The 20,704-nt window shown below is 41.4% G+C and overlaps 1 protein-coding gene across 3 annotated transcripts in view; it reads right to left on the reverse strand.

The window, feature by feature from the left end:
* Positions 1-15,394: 15,394 nt before the first annotated feature.
* The window catches only part of MAP3K4 (mitogen-activated protein kinase kinase kinase 4), a 502,654-nt gene continuing 497,344 nt past the window's right edge, over positions 15,395-20,704 (reverse strand). For all 3 annotated transcript variants that reach the window (XM_078648714.1, XM_078648713.1, XM_078648715.1), the window contains 2 exons: positions 19,358-19,537; positions 15,395-15,925 (listed from right to left, as the gene is read on the reverse strand). In XM_078648714.1, coding sequence (XP_078504840.1) covers positions 15,905-15,925; positions 19,358-19,537 — 201 coding nt within the window. In that variant the 3' untranslated portion in view covers positions 15,395-15,904. The remainder of the gene's footprint in view (positions 15,926-19,357; positions 19,538-20,704) is intronic.

Below are 20,704 nucleotides of genomic sequence, written 5' to 3' on the forward strand. Positions count from 1 at the left end.
CCGTCGCAAGCACTACCTGGCTAGTGCTGCGAACGGCCAACGGCCGACGTGGCTCCGGCCACTCCTTAGAACGCCTGCACTGCGCAGAAATAACGGCAGCGGTAAACGGGTTAAAAAGGTTTGGCAGCCGCTGCAGCAAGGGAAGGAGTTACGGGAGAAATGTCTCTGCTGGTGCAAACTACCCTGGCAGCTGCAAATTGCATCTGCTCTGAAAGGACTGGGCTGCTCCTACGTTTGGTAGGGGCTAGGGCTTTCTGTAGTCCAGTCCCCTGAAATAATCCATAAATGTTTTGTTATGTTGATGTGGCTGTTGACTAAAGACAAGCGAGATCGTGCTGTGGCTTGACTGTCCTTAATCTCTCATGGGCCAAATCAGCCAGCCTTATCTCCAAACAATTTGGAGGCATCAAAGGCAGGTCCAAAGGAGACACCTGGACATCCCCTGAAAACCTGTTTCATCACACATAGGCATGTCTCTTAAGTACTACATTGGTGCCAACAACTCTGTATACACATTCCTTGGTGTTCAAACCAGCAGGAAGGACAGACTTTGCCTCATCCTGGCTATCATGTATCATTTGGGCCAGTGAGGCCCTGTGCAAGAGTTCACTGACCACGTTCCACAAAATATACATGTCCTTGTCCAGAAGGTATACACTGCAATGATTTTAAGGCGAAACTAGCCGAAGAGAGCACTCTTTCAAAAGACATCAATACATTTGACTCTTTATCTGGAACACTGGTTGGAAAGACATTGGGAGTGACTTTACTTGTTGACCTTGCACCACTAGGTGTTCACGCATAGAATGCCTCGTTGAAAATTGGGATCACCGGGGGCTGGCCTATGTCGCTTGGCAACAAGTCTCCTGACAGAGGGCCCAAGCCTTTCTTAGAGCAAATGGTCATAAGGGTGTATGTAAAGGTTTCAATGAATGGCAAAATGAGCTCAGAAGTCAGACCTAGCCAGAGGTTCTTAGTAAACAAGTTACAACAGTTGGCAACTGTAAATCAACTCCTTCCACTGCCGTTCTGAAAACAACAGTGGAAAAAGCATTTGCCCTGGTTGGTGGCCCATGTTGTGAGTCCAGCTCAGTCCCATCATCCGTATAGTGAGGGGGAGCAAATTGTGAGCCTCCTCATCTCCATCAGTATCATGTGGAACATGTTGCAAACCTTGAAGCATGTCAGAGTCAGAGCCACGAAAAACCCTAGTAATACTGGCATCAAGGCAGAGGTCGAGCATTACAGTTCAGTTGCAGACTGACTTGTTACACCTCTATTTCGTAGAGCGACAGACCTGGAGTAAACAGAAGATGGTTCGGGGTCAGAGACTGGCATTGAAATTAGTTCTTGGGCTGGTGCAATCGGTGTTGACATAGAAGGGACTGACATAGACCCAAGTGCTAGGGCAGAACCAACATCTTAACTGGTGCCACAAGGGTTAGCTGGTGCCAAAAGAGGGCCTACCAGTGTAAGTCAAACTGGAGTTCCTAATTGCTCCATTGGCCCCGAAGGTGTACCAGAAGCATCTGAAAGAGCTGCAGCATGGCCTCATTGATGGCCCCAATTTGCCGCTCGACTAGATCAGAGTCTGAAGATGCTTGTGGGAATAACCCCTAGATTGACGCTCATGCGTTCTTGTCTGGGTTTGATTGATGAGATAGGATTAAGTCCTGCTTAGCCTTCTTGCACTCATGACTTACTGGAACACTTTGCGGGAATGGGACATGACGCTATACCAACTCCTTTCAACAGGATTTTAATTGGCTCTGTTACTTAGAGCGCCAGCGAGATCCATGCTTCAAACTTGAACTTTGTTTTAAACATTTGCCAACATCGAGTTCCACCTCCCATTTCTGGATCTTCTTTAGGTGCATTTCTCATACGACTTTTGGGTTGACTTCCCCTTGCTTGGATATTGATTTCTCCAAGAACTCATTCATTATGCATGAACATCTATTCCTTAGGGGTTGATTCATGACGTTCATATGACCGACTTTACGTCAATACTGGCATTCCTAAACACCTTCAAGGTATAAATATACCTTAACTTACTATGGCAAAGCATGGTGGGGTTCGGCGCAGTTCGACTACCTACTTGCACGACGCAGCTCGCTATTGCAAGTGCTGAAGGAAGCCAACTGTCCAGCTGACGCACTAACCAGAAGCTGTCATCCTCCTGCCGAGAATCCAGCTCTAGTGTTTTTCTGACTCCCCTTGCAGGGTGTTGGGAAATCGAGTCCTGAGAAAGGGATACAAACCTCTCTCATTCTAAGGTATGGAGCTAATTAGAACCTATTCTTGGCAAAACTAAACCTATGCTAAAGACACCTACTACTTCCCTCGTACTAGACCTAGGTTAGGTACACTGGGGTGGACGTATTTTAAAAGCACCAGTTGAGTATTTTGGCATGAGTTATTTATGTATGTATTTGTATATATGTCATAGCAACAGACAATGCTATTACAGTATTATTTTATATTACTGTTTACGCTGTACACATTATACTTTGCATTGTATCTAACGATTGTAGCAGTTCATATCTCTTGCATGAGAAATAAGACTGTTCAATAAACCCTTTTATTGAAACACCTATCTCTCTATTTCTATGCAACGCTGTAGAAACTAAGCATGCCAGATTGACTGAGTTATCTATTGTTTCCACGACTCTGAAAATATCGTTTTGATTCTAGGGGAAACAAAGTTGTCATATTTATGCGGTTGTCAGAGACTTATCCCTTCTTGTTTATTCGAGAAAGTTTCTAGTGACATCTGAGTTAGCTGGCACACACAATTAAGTTTAATATACTCGATAGAGACATACTGACCTCAGTCCTATGTCAAATCTATAGTGTATTTTATTCCAATGCGCAGAGCCTATTGGGAATATAGGAACTACACGGCGCCCAACGGTTTGGTAAGGCACTTATTTAACAGTAGATACTAAAGTAACTCAGTCGTGCTTTTCTCAGAGACCCCTTTTTCCCGTAATACTCCAATAGACGTCTGGAGTGGGTAAAAGGAATAATATTCGCCATAGCTGAGTAGGACAAAAATCCTATGTATTAGCTTTTTGGTTTGTTCAACGTTGAAAGATACAGTGTTACAAAATATTGTGCACCTTATCTTTGTTCCCTTGAAACTTGCTCTGCAGTTTTCATTAAACAAAAATGTCCCTCAACGGGGATAACAACACCGAAACCGATAGAGCTGTGGCTGATCCAGCAGTTTTTAACTTTACAGGTTTCCAAGAAACAGATGAGAATGTTATAGACATACCTAAAAATGTAAGGACAGCCATCACTATAAAACTTATACAACATGGTCTAACATCAAGAGGTGATAGGGCAGTTTTTGTGATAGTTGCACATGAATATCACCAGATAGAGGTATTCTATTTATGGTCTTCCCAGTAGCAAATTCAATAACACACATGCTTACTTCTAAAAAAAAAAAAATGATGCACCAGAGCAATACATTCCTTTCGAGGATATTGAAATTCCACTCATATACCAGGAGCATGAGCTCTGGTTTAAAGGTGCCCTAAAACATTTAAATCACATTACCAGGTTCGGTCCACTAGGTAGACCAGGAGCAACATGGTCGGCCTCAGCCGGCTACACACTTGACCCTGATGTTGAATCAATGTCGGACAAGGACTTACTTAGTAACATACAAAATGTAATAGAATTATACAGTTAAAGGTCTTTACTAAAAACATTCCTATTCCTTCTAAAAAGTAGTGGGAAAATAGCAAACAAACTTCTAAAGAGAAGCGTTCTCATTCCAGAGGTAGGCCTCCTCAAAAGGAGCCTTCTGAAAGGAGGTATAACCTCAGGAATATGGAGAAAACCCGATAGATATCAAGATACTGATACACGTTCCTCTCGTACCTTTCAGACTTCATCACAGAAATCCGAAAGAAGGGGACGGTCAGAAAACAAAGAAGAACGCGTGAAACCTCAATTCACCAAAAAGAAGGTAGCAGGTCTAAAATCAGACATGCCGAGGATTTTGAGGACACAACTCAAGAACGGAGAATGGGCTCAGACAATGTTGGACAGCGCAACAGAAGTCACAATAGCTCGCCAGAACCTGAAGGGTCTTCTAGAGACAGTGGACTTGAATGAATTCATTCAAGTTGAAACTGCAGATACAAGGGTTAGTTCTCCACATAAGTTATATGAAATAACACTCCGAATGGAGGGAGACATACCAAGAAAAAAAAACCCAACCTTTTGGGAGTGACTTTCTACAGGTTATGACATTCTTCTAGCTGAACAAGACTGGCCACCATAATTTGTCAGGGAGTGCCCACATTGCGAAGACATCATTATGCCAGCCTTCTCTAATCATATTCCAATTCATTTAAAATATACTTATGCCAGGAAATGGGTATTAGCCCAAGCTCCTGCATTATAAAAAAAATGCAGGATGGGATGAGGATTCTCCTCACCATAAAATCTAGTTAAAAAAATCAACCAACTGCACAAAGGCAGTACCCAGTTAAGCAAGAAGCTAAAAAACAGGTCAGGGGGATCTTAGATCAACTTGAAAACCAAGGGGTGATTGAAACATGAACCTCATCAATGAACAATCCTTTGTTTCCTGTCTCCAAACCAGACAATACATATAGTCTAGTATTCGATTACAGACATCTAAACTCTTGTTGCAAAACATTTGCAGTGCAAAATGCACACAGTACAGCATTAATGAATAACATTGTGCGTAAAAAATATAAAACCACATTAGATATTTCTAACGGTTTCTTTTGTCAAAACATTGCACCAGAAAGTAGGTATTTGACTGCTTTCTCAATTATGGGGACACAGGGTCACTTCTGTCGTCTCCCTCAGGGATTTAAGAATAGTCCTAGGTTATTCTCAGCAAGGGTAACAAATTTATGATGACAAGGCATTGTCATATGTCGATGACATCTATCTGACAGACGATGACTTGGATAGGCACTTGAACAGGGTGAACACCATTATACTTGGACTCGCCGCCGAGGGGTACAAATTAAATTTTAAAAAATCAAGAATTGCCCATCTCAACGTCCTTTTCCTAGGATATGAATTATCAAGTGAAGGCAGAAGCCTGGCAGCCAACTTTTTAGAAAAATGTGCGCTGCTACAAACGCCGAAAACGCTGAAAAACTTACAGTCGATTCTAGGATTCCTGAATTTCTGAAGAACTTACATTCTAAACTACGCAGACAGGGTTAAACCTCTCTACGAATTAATCAAACCTGAATTGGACACAAAAACACACAGAAATTTTGCGTTCACTCCAAACAGACATGTTAGCAACAAAATATTTGCAAACACGCGTAAATGTACGCAATTTAGTGATCCGAATCATTCCGAGTCAATGCGGATTCACGTACTTAACTTTTAACGAAGGTGAAAAAGTACCAATAGCTTAGAAATCACACTTGTACATGCAAGCAGAAATGGAGTTCACTTCTACAGAAAAAATTCTGACAGCTGCTCACACCGCTGTAGCAAAAGAAAGAGCCATCGCACAGGGGAAAAGCATTATGGTTGTAACTCCTGTACCGGCCACAGAGGCCATGACAAAAGCGAGCATTCCAAATGCTAAAGCTTTACATCCAAGATGGATACAATGGGTTAATTCTCTTACTGCAACCAATGTTGAATACGTTTTTGATCCTTATTTAAAAACACAAGCATTTCTACAATACGAACAAGAATGTCCTCTGCCTACTGAAATTCTGCCTCTTGACCAGTATGAATGTATAATTTATACTGATGGATCAGCTCAACCCGCTACGGAGTGTAAACGAGCATATAGGGCCAGATGCAGGAAGGCAAATACCGGCCGTTACCGACCGGTATTTGAAGATGGAGATGTATGGGCATGTTAAAATACAGAATCGGTAATTTTACCGATTCTGTAAAATACCGAATCGGTAAAATTACCGATTCTGTATTTTGACATGTAGGTAGCACTGCAATCAGTGCTACAGGGGTCTAAGAATTCGTTATTTACCACCAACTAGAAGTTGGTGGTAAATAATGAAAACCCTTTAAAAAGCATTTGTTTTCTTTTTAAACAGTGCCATGTTGCAGACATACATGTCCTAAGGGCATGTATGTCTGCAACATGTGCACCCATGCACAATTGAGGGGTGCAACAGGGTGTCAAAGTGACACCCTGCCATCCTTCAATGTTTCCCCCAATTACCGAATCGATATTTACCGATTCGGTAATTGACATTCATTCCTATGGGCCTACAGGCCCATAGGAATGAATGGCAATTACCAAATCGGTAAATACCGATTCGGTAATTACCGAATCATACCGATTCGGTAATGAAATCGGTAAAATTACCTAAATCCCGATTGCCAGTTCTTAAATACCGAATCGGTATGATTCGGTATTTAAGAATCGGTAATCTGGGATTACCTACATCTGGCCCATAGTGCGGCGAGCCCCATCGTTAAAGGTCGTTGGCGTGATGGCAAATTTAGACCAATGGTCACTAAAACTAGATTGTACAGCTCAGCAAGCTGAACTACAAGCATTCAAGATGGCACTTGAGAATACGGATTGCGAATTCCTCACACTCATAGTGTGCGATTCGTTTTATTGTGTTCAATCTTACAATAAATACTTGCAAAACTGCCTTCAAAACGGTTTCAAAGATGCAAAAGGTGGCACAATCAAGCATAAAACGCGTTGGGAACAAGTAGTTCAGTTACGAGAAGGCCTACAAGACACTCACGTGATACATACGCTGAGCCATCAGCGTAATGGCGTTCACGTTGTAGGGAATTCATTGGCTGATGAAGCCGCGAAGGTAGCTGCGAAAACGGCTTCGTAGCTGCAATCACTTTTTCAAAAACGAAAATAGACAGCGAAATAATGCTGGCTGTCAGTGCTACATGCAAGGGCAGAGGGGCAGTGTTACCTAAAGTGTTTCCACTCAAATACTCATATATAACTGATACAAATAATGTTCCCTTTGCTCGAATCCCTGGAGTGGGGGAGAGGGTAATTCCAAACGTGGAATATAGATTAGGACTAATCCTAGCAGCACATGAAGGGCTCGCCTCTGCTCATGCAGGTGTTTCCGTCACAGTATCATTATTAAAACAGAGATACTGGTGGCCACACATGAGGAAACAGACCAGAAACTACGTCTTGGACTGTGAAATATGCCAAAAGATGAAAGTCACTACTGTGAAACGTCCTGCGCAGACGCCCCTGTTAATTTCAGATAAACCATTAGCATATGTTTACCTGGACCACTACTGTTCCTTACAAAAGGATGGTAACTATAAATATATCATAGTCGCAGTGGATTCGTGTTCAAGGTTCATTTGGATGTGGCCTCTGCGCTCGGCTGACGCTCGAACTGTTATAAAAGATTTGCGAGCCTTTATCGGCACATATGCAATCGGCACGCTACATTCTGACCAGGGTCCTCCTGCGTTTAGCTCTCGAGCTTACAAGGAGGCCCTGGCCAAGTTGGGCGTTGCATTGCGGTATTCTAGTCCATTCCATCCAGAGGGAAATTCGGTTGTCGAGAGAAAAAAACGGGACATGAAGCAATCTATAACAGCTAGGGTATTAGGTTCGGGTGACGAGTGGGTCAAACATCTAATAAGTGTTCAACGTAGTCTTAATAACTTGCCAAGAGGTTCTCTAGGGGGTATCACTCCATATGAGGTCCTTTTCGGGACAATAATGTTGATTGCAAGCCTTGATTTGTCAGACATCAGTGGTGGAACAAAAAACATTTGATATCAAAGATCGTTTGGCTGTTTTACAGGACTTAAATGAACTGAACGAAACAAGGCCTGTCTGGATCCCAAAGCTTAGTGATCTAGTCAGAGAAAAGATCACGGACAAGGAATTAGGGCCTTCTTACAGAAAACCAGTACCTGTCCTAGCAATCCACGGATCAAGAACAGTTTTACTGCCGCCCCTTGCTGGTAAAAAAGGAGAACAGGTTCGTGTCCATCAACCTGATTAAACAACACTATGTGGCCGATACTAAGCAGTAGCCAAGGGGACTCCGACCAAATAGCAGACGCCCAGCTCTAGCTACAATCCAAGAGGTTCAAACTGAGAGACTCATCACCTTTGAGGAATCTGCAGTGCGAAAAGAAGGACTATGCAACAAAGCTATGGAACTTATACCTCTTGAGACCCAAATAACAGTTCGTAAAAAAACACCCGTCTACAACGAAGTAGCACCTGTCTACAATGAAGTAACAAGTGATCAAGTGGTTCCAGCAATTTCAACGAATCCTGATGCGATCCCAACAACTGACAGAACTGCCTCTGGCTATTTCATTAACTTTGATACGTTTTCTGAGGATCCCAGCGAACCTGAAACAACGCCAGCAAAAAGAACTTTCAAAGAACAAGCAACAGACCTTTTTCATCACCTGGAAAAGACTTATCTGGTTTCACCATAGATTGAATTTTGGATTGTGATGGGAATATTTTTTCTTCTACTTTGGTTGACTCTGGTAAGAACTATGGGTATGCTGATAAATGGAAGATATGTCAAAATGGACACAGCAAGTAAGAATGTCAACCTACTCCTCAAGCCACACAAATCATGCCATTGTGAACAAAGAGACTTGTCATCAGTGAACACCACAGCTGTTCCTATACCTTGTGGTATAGCTTGGGACAAAACAGAATATGATATTTTTGGCCCGTCGGAGCTGTTGAAGTTTCCACACTTATTCAAGATTTCATTAAGTGACTTTGTTTCATCTAGTACCTTTTCTGATGATTGGGACTTCGAGACTATTAATAATATGATGTCAGACCTACAAATGTCTGCAGTATTTACAAATCAGGAATATTTACAAGGTTCATCAGACTATGAACAAATGTATTGTTATAATCATTATGGTCATCATTTCTTGCACAAATCTGCAAATCCTAGAAATGTATTAATGTATAACCAATAGGAACATTGTCCTAAGCCACCAAAGGGTAGCTCAAAAACTTTTTCTAATAAGTTTCCATACTTTTCATGGTTCAATGTATCCAATCCAGAATCATTTTATTTTAGAAATGTAGACAAAACGGGACTGAAAAATATGTTAACGAATACCAAACAGATCTATTCTGCAGCCTTTTATGCCCAACTGTCTAAACTAGGTTTTGACTTTTGGAAAGTCAACATTGAGACAAAAACTGTCCGGGGTACAAAAGATTGTCAAGTACAGGGGGTAGAAGCTTTATTTAGAGCCTGCATCATCCCTGAGCAAATTATGTTTTCGAATGACACTGTCCAACAGACGCAAAAACAACAGTTGATGGACAGAATGCAAAACAATGTCATACATTCACCCCAGTACAGAGATCTGGGCCTAAATCCATCTTTTTTTTGCACTCCACACCACCCCAGTTCAGACATGGCCATATGCAAATCAGCCTTGACCCTGTGCCTCATGGGAACAGTCTAGCCCGAACTGCCAACCCATGTCTTTCCTGGACCGGAATCAAGCATCCTAGGACCGGTTTCTGCAAATCAGCCTTGACCCTGTGCCTTGACCCTATGTGGGAAGGGTATGCCCAGACGTGGGTCCCGTGCTCACTAAGCCATTGGAGTCAAGCTATCCTGGCTGAAGACGGCTGATAGCCAAAAACCGGTCCTAGGATGCTTGATTCCGGTCCAGGGAAGACATGGCTTGGCAGTTCGGGCTGGACTGTTCCCATGAGGCACAGGGTCAAGACTGATTTGCATATGGCCATGTCTGAACTGGGGTGGCTTGGTGAGCAAAATAACGATGGATTAAACCCAGATCTGTGACTGGGGGTGAATGTTTTGCCATTGTGCAACACTCCGTCCATCATCTTGTGTGTTTTGCTGTTCACCCTATGTGGGCAGGGTATGCCCAGACGTGGGTCCTGTGCTCACTAAGCCATTGGAGTCAAGCTATCCTGGCTGAAGACGGCTGATAGCCAGAAACCGGTCCTAGGATGCTTGATTCCGGTCCAGGGAAGACATGGCTTGGCAGTTCGGGCTGGACTGTTCCCATGAGGCACAGGGTCAAGACTGATTTGCATATGGCCATGTCTGAACTGGGGTGGCTTCGTGAGCAAAATAACGATGGATTAAACCCAGATCTGTGACTGGGGGTGAATGTTTTACCATTGTGCAACATTCCGTCCATCATCTTGTGTGTTTTACTGTCCAACAGATGTCTTACCTTGGGTTAGCCAAGATCAAAGACATGAACAATGCGTCCGTACCTACATATACACCTGATAGTGATAACACTTCAGAGGGGGAGTTCGACGTCTATACTATTTTGCATCACAACAGAACAGATCCAGATTGGAATAAATGGTTGATCTGGCCCACAGACACAAACAACTGTCAAGATAGATTCCTGAACAAAACACAGGGTTTCACATTCAATAGGCCAGACCCAAGATACTTTCAGAGACAGCATCCAGGAATAGTAACAACATACAGTGTAGGGAAGCTCTGCCTTGATTGGCTACAAAGATCTACACTTAAGGATGTAAAGCAACACTTATCTTTACTTAAAGATGGCGCTGATCTTAGGAAATTCTTGCTAGGACCAAGAAAACCGTGTCAAAAACGTGTTATATATGCCCTTATCTATGCTGCTTATAATGAAGCATGGAAGGTTACGCAACTACGGACCTACGGACTACGCGGGAGCACTTTTTATTTTTGAAGACAGACTATGTGTGGTGTGACAAATGTGTAAGTGATAAGGGGTGTAGGGATTGAAGTGTAAGAAAGTAAAACATTTCCTGGCTAGTATAAAAAATGATTTATTCGCTTCTCTTGCTGGAAATGTTAAAAAGGGGGTTGTGGTAGGGCTATGTGATGCACCCTACTTGGTCGACATGTTTCGTAAGCAGTCCCCTGCTGCTTTACTCATCAGGACCTCTACTAATCCCTACTGTACTCAGGTAATCCACTAATTGTGGTATGCCTACTTTCCTAAAATAAAGTAGCAAAAATCGGCTATTCTATTTAACATCAGGGCTTGAGTTTGGCCCTCAAAAAAGAAAATTGGCGAAATTTAAAGACGGAGGAATTGTGAGATGCCCTAAATGCAGTAGCCCAAACGAGGATGATATGCACATGTTCATTACTTGCCCAGCGATAAAAGTTTTTTGGGATGATGTAAGTAGATGCTTGTCAACTGTACTGGCCCAACATATTGAGGTAAGCCCTGAACTTGTTATCACAGGAAGAGCAGATCTACAAGGTAAGAGCATTGATGATAAAGTAAAATTGGTGTTCTATGCTATATTGTTGGCCCGGAGGGAAATCTGCAAGCTTTGGGTCTCTGCTGATTCTCCGTCAGATCTGTCTTGGATACGAGCCATGAGGGCTGTAGCAAAACTGGATATGGTCAGTCAGTACAAGAAGAGATATAGATTCTGGACTCCTTTTCTAAATTGTTACGGGTGAAGGTTATGGGAATGTTGGTGAAAGCAAAGGTGGAAGAAAGTCCTATGATTAAGTCTCTCCAAATCTTGGTGGAAATACGCTCTCTCGTAGGTCAGTTTTTTAGGGAGTGTACTCCCTCCCAAGAGAGTTAAAATTTCCTATTATATGAGATGAAACCACCCTAGGGTGCCATCGTAAGAGAAAAGGGTGAGGAGGGGCAAATGAGGACAAAAAAAAAAAAAAAAAAAAAAAAAAAAAAGAAAATGTTGACCCAATGTGGTGCTGCTCCGTGGATGTTCCACGGAGCAGCACGGGGCGGAATGAGGAGAAGACCTTTTACTGGTTAATGACCACAAGGACTATCCTCCGATGTTGGCTCATGGGGCACGATATTTTTAGATAAATAGACCACATTGGGTCAACATTTTCTTTTTTGAGGGCCAAACTCAAGCCCTGATGTTAAATAGAATAGCCGATTTTTGCTACTCTATTTTAGGAAAGTAGGCATACCACAATTAGGGCCAGATGTAGGTAGGCTTTTACCGGGTGGTAACGGCCGAATTCGGCCGTTACCACCCGGTAAAAGCAATTTGACATGTAGGTCCCTGTAATTTACAGACTCGGTAAATTTACCGATAGGTAAATTTACCGAGTATGTAAAATACCGAGTCGGTAACATTACGGATTCCGGAAAATTGGTATGTAGGTGGGACTCTTCTGAGTCCCACAAGCAGTACAAAATCGGTATTTTACCATCAAATAATACTTGATGGTAAAATACCGATTCTGGTGTGCATGCACATGTGTGCATGCACACCTATGCCATATGACAGGCAGACCTGCCCTTAGGGCAGGTATGCCTGCCACATGGCACCCGAGTCTCTTTTGGGGGTGCCAGAGGGTGTCAAAGTGACACCCCCTGCACCCTTGTGACAGTCGGTATTTTCCGATGCGGTAAATACCGACCGGTAAATGCCCAATCAATCCTATGGGCTTCAAAGCCCATAGGAATGCATGGGCATTAACTGGTCGGTATTTACCGCATCGGAAAATACCGACTGTTTCCGATTCGGTAATTGCACATCTGCAATTACCTACATCTCGGTATTTTTATTTTCTGACCTCTGAAATACCGAGTCGGTATGACTCGGTATTTAAGAGGTCGGAAAATAAAATGTACCTACATCTGGCCCTTAGTGAGTTACCGGAGTACATTAGGGATTAATAGAGGTCCTGATGAGTAAAGCAGCAGGGGACTGCTTACGAAACATGTCGACCAGGTAGGGTGCATCACATAGCCCTACCACAACCTCCTTTTTAACATTTCCAGCAAGAGAAGCGAATAAATCATTTTTTCTACTAGCCAGGACATTTTTAACTTTCTTACACTTCAATCCCTACACCCCTTATCACTTACACATTTGTCACACCACACATAGTCTGTCTTCAAAAATAAAAAGTGCTCCCGCGTAGTCCGTAGGTCGTAGCACGCACCGCCCCGTAGAGGGACGGGAAGACCCCAATGATGAAGCATGACACTATGGGAATCATAGTGTGTGAGGGGTGTTTTAAAAACACATAGTGCTTGTCTTTGCCATTTACAAAGACCAGCCACACACACTATGTTCACATTGCACTTTAAAAATAAATCAAAAATAGTAATTCACAACACCCATTGAGAGAATCCCATTGTTTGAGTATCTAGTTCAGGAGGTCGATTCTATCACTCCTACCTCTACCCTCCCTCCTTTGTTTATTGAAATGGGTAAAGAATACATCAAGACATCCTGGGAATTACCATACACACACAGATGTTGGAGTGGGGGACGTGAAGTTTTTCTTAGCGGTTTAAACTGTGAAAACGCACTAAGCGGTTCTCTCCTTTGTCAGGGTATAAACTTACACGGGGCCTGCGATGGTTCCTGTAACAATTTATCCTGCCACCTGCAAGGTTCTCCAACTGCAGTGATTGATCCAATTTTTGAACAACTTTCAAATGGAAGTTACCTCATGTTGAACGATCACAGCTGCTGTGGCATGTTGCCAGGAATACCATATCTAGGAACAGTGTCATCCAGGGTCACTTGCTGTATGCAAGTATTCTTTCCACAAACCAAGTTAGTCAGGGAGTCGCCACTTTGGCCTTCACTGAACATCTCTTCTATACGAATTGATACTCTAAGCACAATGGAAGCCATTCTTTTGCACTGACCAGAAGCCGTCATCCTCCTGCCGAGAATCTAGCTCCAGTGTTTCTGACTCCCCTTGCGGGGTGTTGGGAAATCGAGTCCCGAGAAAGAGATACCAACCTCTCTCATTCTAAGGTGTGGAGCTGATTAGAACCTAGAGAAACCTTTGGCAATTCTTGGCAAAACTAAACCTATGCTAAAGACAACACCTACTTCTTCCCTCGTACTAGACCTAGGTTAGGTACACTGGGGTAGGCGTATTTTAGAAGCACCAGTTGAGTATTTTAGCCTGTGTTATTTATGTATCTATTTTTATATATGTCATAGCAACAGACAATGCTATTACAGTATTATTTTATATTACTGTTTACGCTGTACGCATTATACGTTGCATTCTGTCTAACGATTGTAGCAGTTCATAGCTCTTGCATGAGAAATAAGACTGTTTAATAAATCCTTTTATTGAAACGCCCGTCTCGCTATTTCTATGCAACTCTGTAGAAATGAAGCATGCACGATTGACTTAGTGAACTAGTTATCTATTGTTTCCACGACTCTGAAGATATCGTTTCGATTCTAGGGGAAACAAAGTTGTCATGTTCATGCGGTTGTCAGAGACTAATCCCTTCTTGTTTATTCGAGAAAGTTTCTAGTGACCTCTGAGTTAGCTGGCACACACAATTAATTTTAATAATACTCGATAGAGACATACTGACTTCAGTTCTATGTCAAATCTATAGTGTATATTATTCCAATGCGCAAAGCCTATCGGGAATATAGGAACTACACTACAATGTGTCTGCATGTAACTGCAAACTCAACATTCTAAATCAGCATTCAATGCATTCCGCTCTTAGCACATCACAGTCCTACGCAGTCCCTCAGGAGCCCACATTGATCCATCATTTCAAACTTGCAAGACACTACAGCATTGAGAGCCCAAACACCAAGGCACATCATGGTATCCCTGTTTGACATCTACGCCTGTAGTCACAGCACAGCTTGAATCCTGCTGTTTTCGGGGGAGACAACGTCCCTGGCACTCTTTTTAATTAAATTTAGAAATTGTCAGAATACTGACAAAGTTGGGAGTGGAGTTCCGGATCTGCATTGATGTGCACGGAAAGAAAGGAACTCATATCAACACTTAGACTTCATGTTCTAATGCAGCTCTTCTCTGTTACTTCTGGGTCAGTAGGGAGTCATCGTGGAACCACATGGTGCCACCTACTGGCATGTGGAAAATTGCTGAGAAAATTCTCTGACACCATTCAGCCACCTGGAGATATTCTTGTGATGAAAATGCAACTAGAAGTACCCATCAGAGCTACATTTTTCGTCATAAAAAGAACTAATAAAAAATATATAGGCTGGCCTTGGAAACATTCAAATGATGGTAATGAAAGATGCACTGCTACCGCATTTACAGGGAAATAAATGTGTATTCCTCTCCTAATTTTAAACCAGTACTAGGCGCTTGCATCTGACATCGATGCATAACATGCAGTCACAGGTTCACTTGCTCAATAATATTTCTGAGATCAGTAACATTAGCACTAGTTCATTATTTGTGTGCAGTGCTAAGAGGCAATGGCTTGGTAGAATTTGTTACACAAAAATGGTATTGTTATTAATACTATTATAATTTTAGGATCCGCGCTTCAATGCTTTCTGCACCCCTCACCACAGCTCTAAAAAGAAAATATATCAATCGTTCCAATCTAACTGTTCAAATACCTCCCTCCAAATACAAAACCACAAAGGATGAAAAACTCCTAAAATAAACCATTTATTGAGAAAAATGTTTAATTACATTTCATTAATCAGCTTTTTGCATAACAAATCTGAAGCTGGCCAAAAAAGTAAAAGTTCACAGTCAGTGCACTCAACAAACGGGAGATTAAAAACATGTACAAGGTCCAGAACGCCTGATAACACTACAACTTTTTTTCCAAACCTAGAAAGTTCAAAAAAACCTACATATTAATATTACAGTTCTCAGTTATATGAGAAACGTAGAGGAGAATAAAAAATTACAATTATGGTCCATATACAGTAGTAATGGCACTTCCGTTGAAACATGCAGCTTCAGTAACTCTTGCAGAGCTTGTCACATAAGCAACATGTGGCAAACAGAAGAGATGGGAGCAGCAGTAAAAGTGACGCCTGTCACCTGTGCAGTCTTCAGTCATGGTAAGATCCAATGGTTACTGTTTCTCATCAAAGTCCTCGTGTAAATATTACATACAGTTGTGATTAACAGTGAACATCCGGTGAATGAGTTCATTCTTCATCTGTGCAAACCTGGAATGAGGAAAAGAGAAAAGGATTTGTTTATTTGAATGCATTAACAGTAGCACTCAGAGGGAAGAGATACATATGTAGCCCAAAGTTAAAACAGTAAAAACCTAAACACACAATATTGTACTGTTATTGCACACAGAGAAGTGGTTTAGAAACCAATAGTTCACTGTAATGATGTCACGCATTGAATTATTTTCCATAATTACAGTGAATTATATTTTTACCACTCAAGGAGCCGCAGCTACTGAAGACGGTGACAAGGAAGGAGAGCACATTGCTGGATAGTGTTTAGAGGAATCAGCCAGCAAGAATCTGATATCAACAAGAATTAGCCAGAGGGGTGGAGTTACGAATGCCCTACTGCTCCCCTCCTCTTAATCACAAGGAAATGTGGGTGAGAGTGGTCGGGTGGCTACCCTTGCACGTGTCAGGCTTGTAGAGTTGGTCTTATTTTGCCATCTGATTCCAACTGAGGACCAAATTACATCATGACACTGCACACAGCAAATGTAGGGACTAGTCAGATACTCTACAACTGAGAAAGCACAGCACATTATACAATATGTCATGATATATATAAACGTTTGGGAAAACAATGCAGTGGAACATTCATGATGGTGATGCCAGCAGAATTGCAACAGATGATGATAACCTAAGAAATTGGAAAATTCCACATTTAACTTTTACTTCCGATTCAAATGATTGTATAAGTAAATACAGCACTATTGCTTTCTTTATATAACATTTTATTTGTTCAGAATTCTCACCAACAGATCTGTTGAAGTTACACCAAGGTATTGGACTATCTCTTGCCTCAATCCTCCTCCTGTCGGCTGTGTTTAGGGTGGTATGTTGACGATGAATAGGTTGATACAGAGCTACCTCTAATGGCAAGGGAGCTACGCCGGCAGCTTCAACTGCAACATGCGGGGGTACAACAACGTTTGATTGCAATCAAAAACCTTTCAAGGTTGTTCCAACCCCAGCTATCATTAGATGGGTTAGATGAGGGATTCAGGAAGCAGTTATTGACTTGTCAATATTTGGGCCTCAATCCGCCGAGGGTGCTATGGCTTCGAACGCTTTTTCTTTGGGAGCTTGTTCAGAACATATTATGAAAGCGGCCGATTGGTCGTCTGAGTCCATGTTTAAACATTTCTATTTTAAGCTAACTGACAGTGTGACATCCTTGGTGGTTCAAAAGCATTAAACGTGCATAATATGAACCTTTGCTCCAGAAACAGAATAAATAAGTTCCTAGCTAATGTGAAGGAAAGTTTCAATTCTATTGAGGATATGGAGGCGAGGATGATCTCTCCCACTGGAATTATCTTTATGAATCTTTTGATGAACCAACCAAGACAAGAGTTACAGGCAGTATATTTAAGTAAAGACACCAATTGCACTTGTACTGTATAAGATAGGATTACACTAGTACTTGTATGTTCAGACAATACACTGTGTTTATGTGACTTAGTTAACTTTTAGAAAGCATTTGGGAATACTGTTTATTCAGTTAATGACTTGATTTTCTGGTCACTTGGAACAGAGCAGAAATGGGAGTGAGATCAGGATTATTGGATAATGTTTTGATTGCACGAAAAAGAGAAGGAGGGTCATTGGCAACACAATGTCATGGACTGCACGTTTTTATGATTGGTTGTTATTTGGACTACCACTTTTCCCTATCTTCGTGGGAAATCTAGTTGAGCAATGTTGTTTTCATATGCCTACTGTCAGACTAAAGCAGTGACTGAAATGCATAATCCTCACGCTCCTGTCCTTAAATGAATTGAAACTTACCTTCATGTTAGCTAGGGAATGTTTTAATATTTACAATGAAATTCATGTAGTGCCATTGTACTAAACTCAAATTATCTTCTGAAAATAATCAAATCTGGCCATAACCCTCAAAAAAGCTTACAGTCCACAAATGAAAAAAAAACCAAATCCTACTCTAATTAATTAATAAAGGCTGCTCCCCTAAGAAACCTCATGGGAAACACAGAGTACAATGATAAGAATAGAGCTCTTTGTTAAATATTTTAGATCAAAAGGACCAGGCTTGCCCACTTATCCTAGATTATACATACTGGATACCACCCAAAAGGTGGACCAGCAAAAATGTTCTGTTATTTTGTATAATGGGCACATAACCACACATCAAGGGAACGTTTCTAAACAAAAATAAAATCATTATATAGGCAGGTGCTTGATGCTGGGGGATTTCTTTCTAGCTTTTATTTCTCTGCTTGCAGAGATCCCTTCTAGCTATAAATGCATGTGCAAGTGCTTCATCCCAGGTACACATTATGTCACCTACAGTTTGCAACCAGAAAATTACCTTGCCTTGAGCTAATACATCTCTATACTCGTAGCTCAAATGCAGGCAAGGGAGAAAATCCAATGTTTATGAAATATGTTACCACACCCAGAGACAACTGGAATTACCTCTACATCGAGATGGGTAAGATATTTTCAACAGGAAACCCTTAAGAGTCTGTTCCTTTGAGACACTCAATGTCACCTGGAGCAGCACCCTAATTTAATGAGCTGTGAGCAGTGGAAGAAGGAAAAGGGCAATTGAGAAAGATACAAACAATTCCATTCCTGAACTTGCAACTCCATACACATTCTTTGTCATGCTGTAGCAAAATTACAGAAACTAGTCCTGTGAAATTGGATTAACCTCTCTTTGGAAACGTTTTATTTTTTGACAGCTTGACCGTGATGATCACTAGGAGGCACTTGTAAGATAAAGTATTGTCTTCCCAAATATGTTGGATCTTGATAAGAGTCACTTGGTTCCCCTGTGCAATTTGTGCTTCTGGAATGTACTAAGCAGTAGACATGGGTACCATGGATTATACTGTGACTGAAATGAAGAAAGAGGGTTTCAATTTAATTCCCTAGAAGGCTTTCTACTCAGTATATCTATTACTGCAACGTCAATTTAGGGAATCATTTTTATCACAACCAAATTTGGTGCTGTCCACTTCCTGTATATTGGTTCTGGCTTCATGAAGAAAACAGTAAAATATTTGTCCAGTATACATTTTTTTCTCAGTTGTTATCTCTGTTCCTCTTTTTAGTTGTGTTCTTAAGTAGGGTAGCTGATGAACACTTATGGCTATGTTGTTGCAGCCTGTAGATTAGAACCACATTGTATCTTCCCAACTCTATAACTATAGTTAATGCTTTACAGCAATTATAAAGTTCTTGCATCTTAAATACCTGTGAACACACCTAGCTTCAATAACATACTGTAACTTACTTTACTAGTGTATATGAGAGCTCCGAACAACATGACTGTGGTAAGCATATCAACAAAACCCTTACACCAAAACACTACATTTGCCCACAGAATCAAACATGTTTGTTTTTGTTTTTAACTGGTTGGAAGTTATTAGAATTAAAAAGTGTGGCACAAACCTTGACAAACGGATGATCAAGGAGCTGGCTAGCTGTCCATCGCATCTTTGGCTCACTTTCCAGACAGTGAGAAAGGAAATCTTTACCCTCTGGGCTGAACTTTTCTGGGATCGGGGGCTTATTCCCCATTCCAACTTTATACATAATTTGGAAGTTGTGTTCATACTCATGCCACGGCCTCTGTAATCAAGCAAACAAAATACACAGATAACATAAATGCAAAGTCTACTGATTTGTCCTTGAACGGTGTACGCTGCATAGTATAACCTAAATAGGTTTATGAACACAACAAAGGCCAATGAAGGCTTTTTGCAGGTTAAAATCTAGCGATTTGCAAAAAGGAGAGTTACAATGTACGAAATTTAAATTGTGAATCACAAATGTCTCGTCAACTTGCAATGTGCAGTTTGTAGCTCATTGTGAGCAATAAGGATGAAGAGGCGTGAAGGTGGTGCACCTACTACCTTTGGGATCCCAATGCAATATATTGATGTTTTGTGTCTAATTTCAATCGTAAACCTGTGATTGGGGACAGACATCGAAAAGAAGGTGGTATACATTTGCAAAGTGAAGGCTGTCTGTAAAACACTTACGTTTTATGAATGTGAGCTGCTGACCCAAATTGTTTCAAAGAATGGCTATTTTACTAAGTCCCTGTCTCTTTATGGGATAGGGCTACAATAAAAAAAAGGCATTGTGCGAATGAAAGAATGGAGGTATGCTGCCCCTCTCAGACCTTGATCTCTACATTTGCAATCCCTTCTGTAGGAGTCACAATCAGAAATCCTGCCTCATTATTATTAAACATTTGTACAAGATTCTGCAAAAATTAATGATTACTCATGTTGCTCTTTGACAGATTGGTACAACTTTCACAGCACAAATTGAAGGTTGAATCGCAAAGCAGTTTATCTGGACTCAATCACTAGATGGCAGAGTAAAGCACAGCATGTGAATCCACAAAAGATTCACGCTGCAAAACCTTTGTTTCGTGGCACCATTTATTTAGTTTCATAAGTTATCTTGTACTCTGTTTTATGTTTCTCTTACACTGGATTACACAAAGCAAGACTTATACAGCTCTTTTGTGCCTCTGCTCTAGGTAAGACACCCATCATTGAATCTTCTTGGAAATCTGTACATGGTTACCAAGTCCTCCAGTAAAAACAACCACAACTAAAAAGGCTGCCTTCTAGAAGACCGGTCTAATGCCACTGTCTGGCGTTTATTGAGACTGCGGTTAGGCTATCATGCCTAGATCAATGCGCACTTTATATGGGGTTCAGTAACACAGGACTTGGGTGCAACAGACAATCAGTGTTCTGGCTGCCTTTTTGTACTTAAAAA

The sequence above is a fragment of the Lissotriton helveticus genome, chromosome 6, assembly GCF_964261635.1.
Source record: "Lissotriton helveticus chromosome 6, aLisHel1.1, whole genome shotgun sequence".
Taxonomy (NCBI): Eukaryota; Metazoa; Chordata; class Amphibia; order Caudata; family Salamandridae; genus Lissotriton; species Lissotriton helveticus.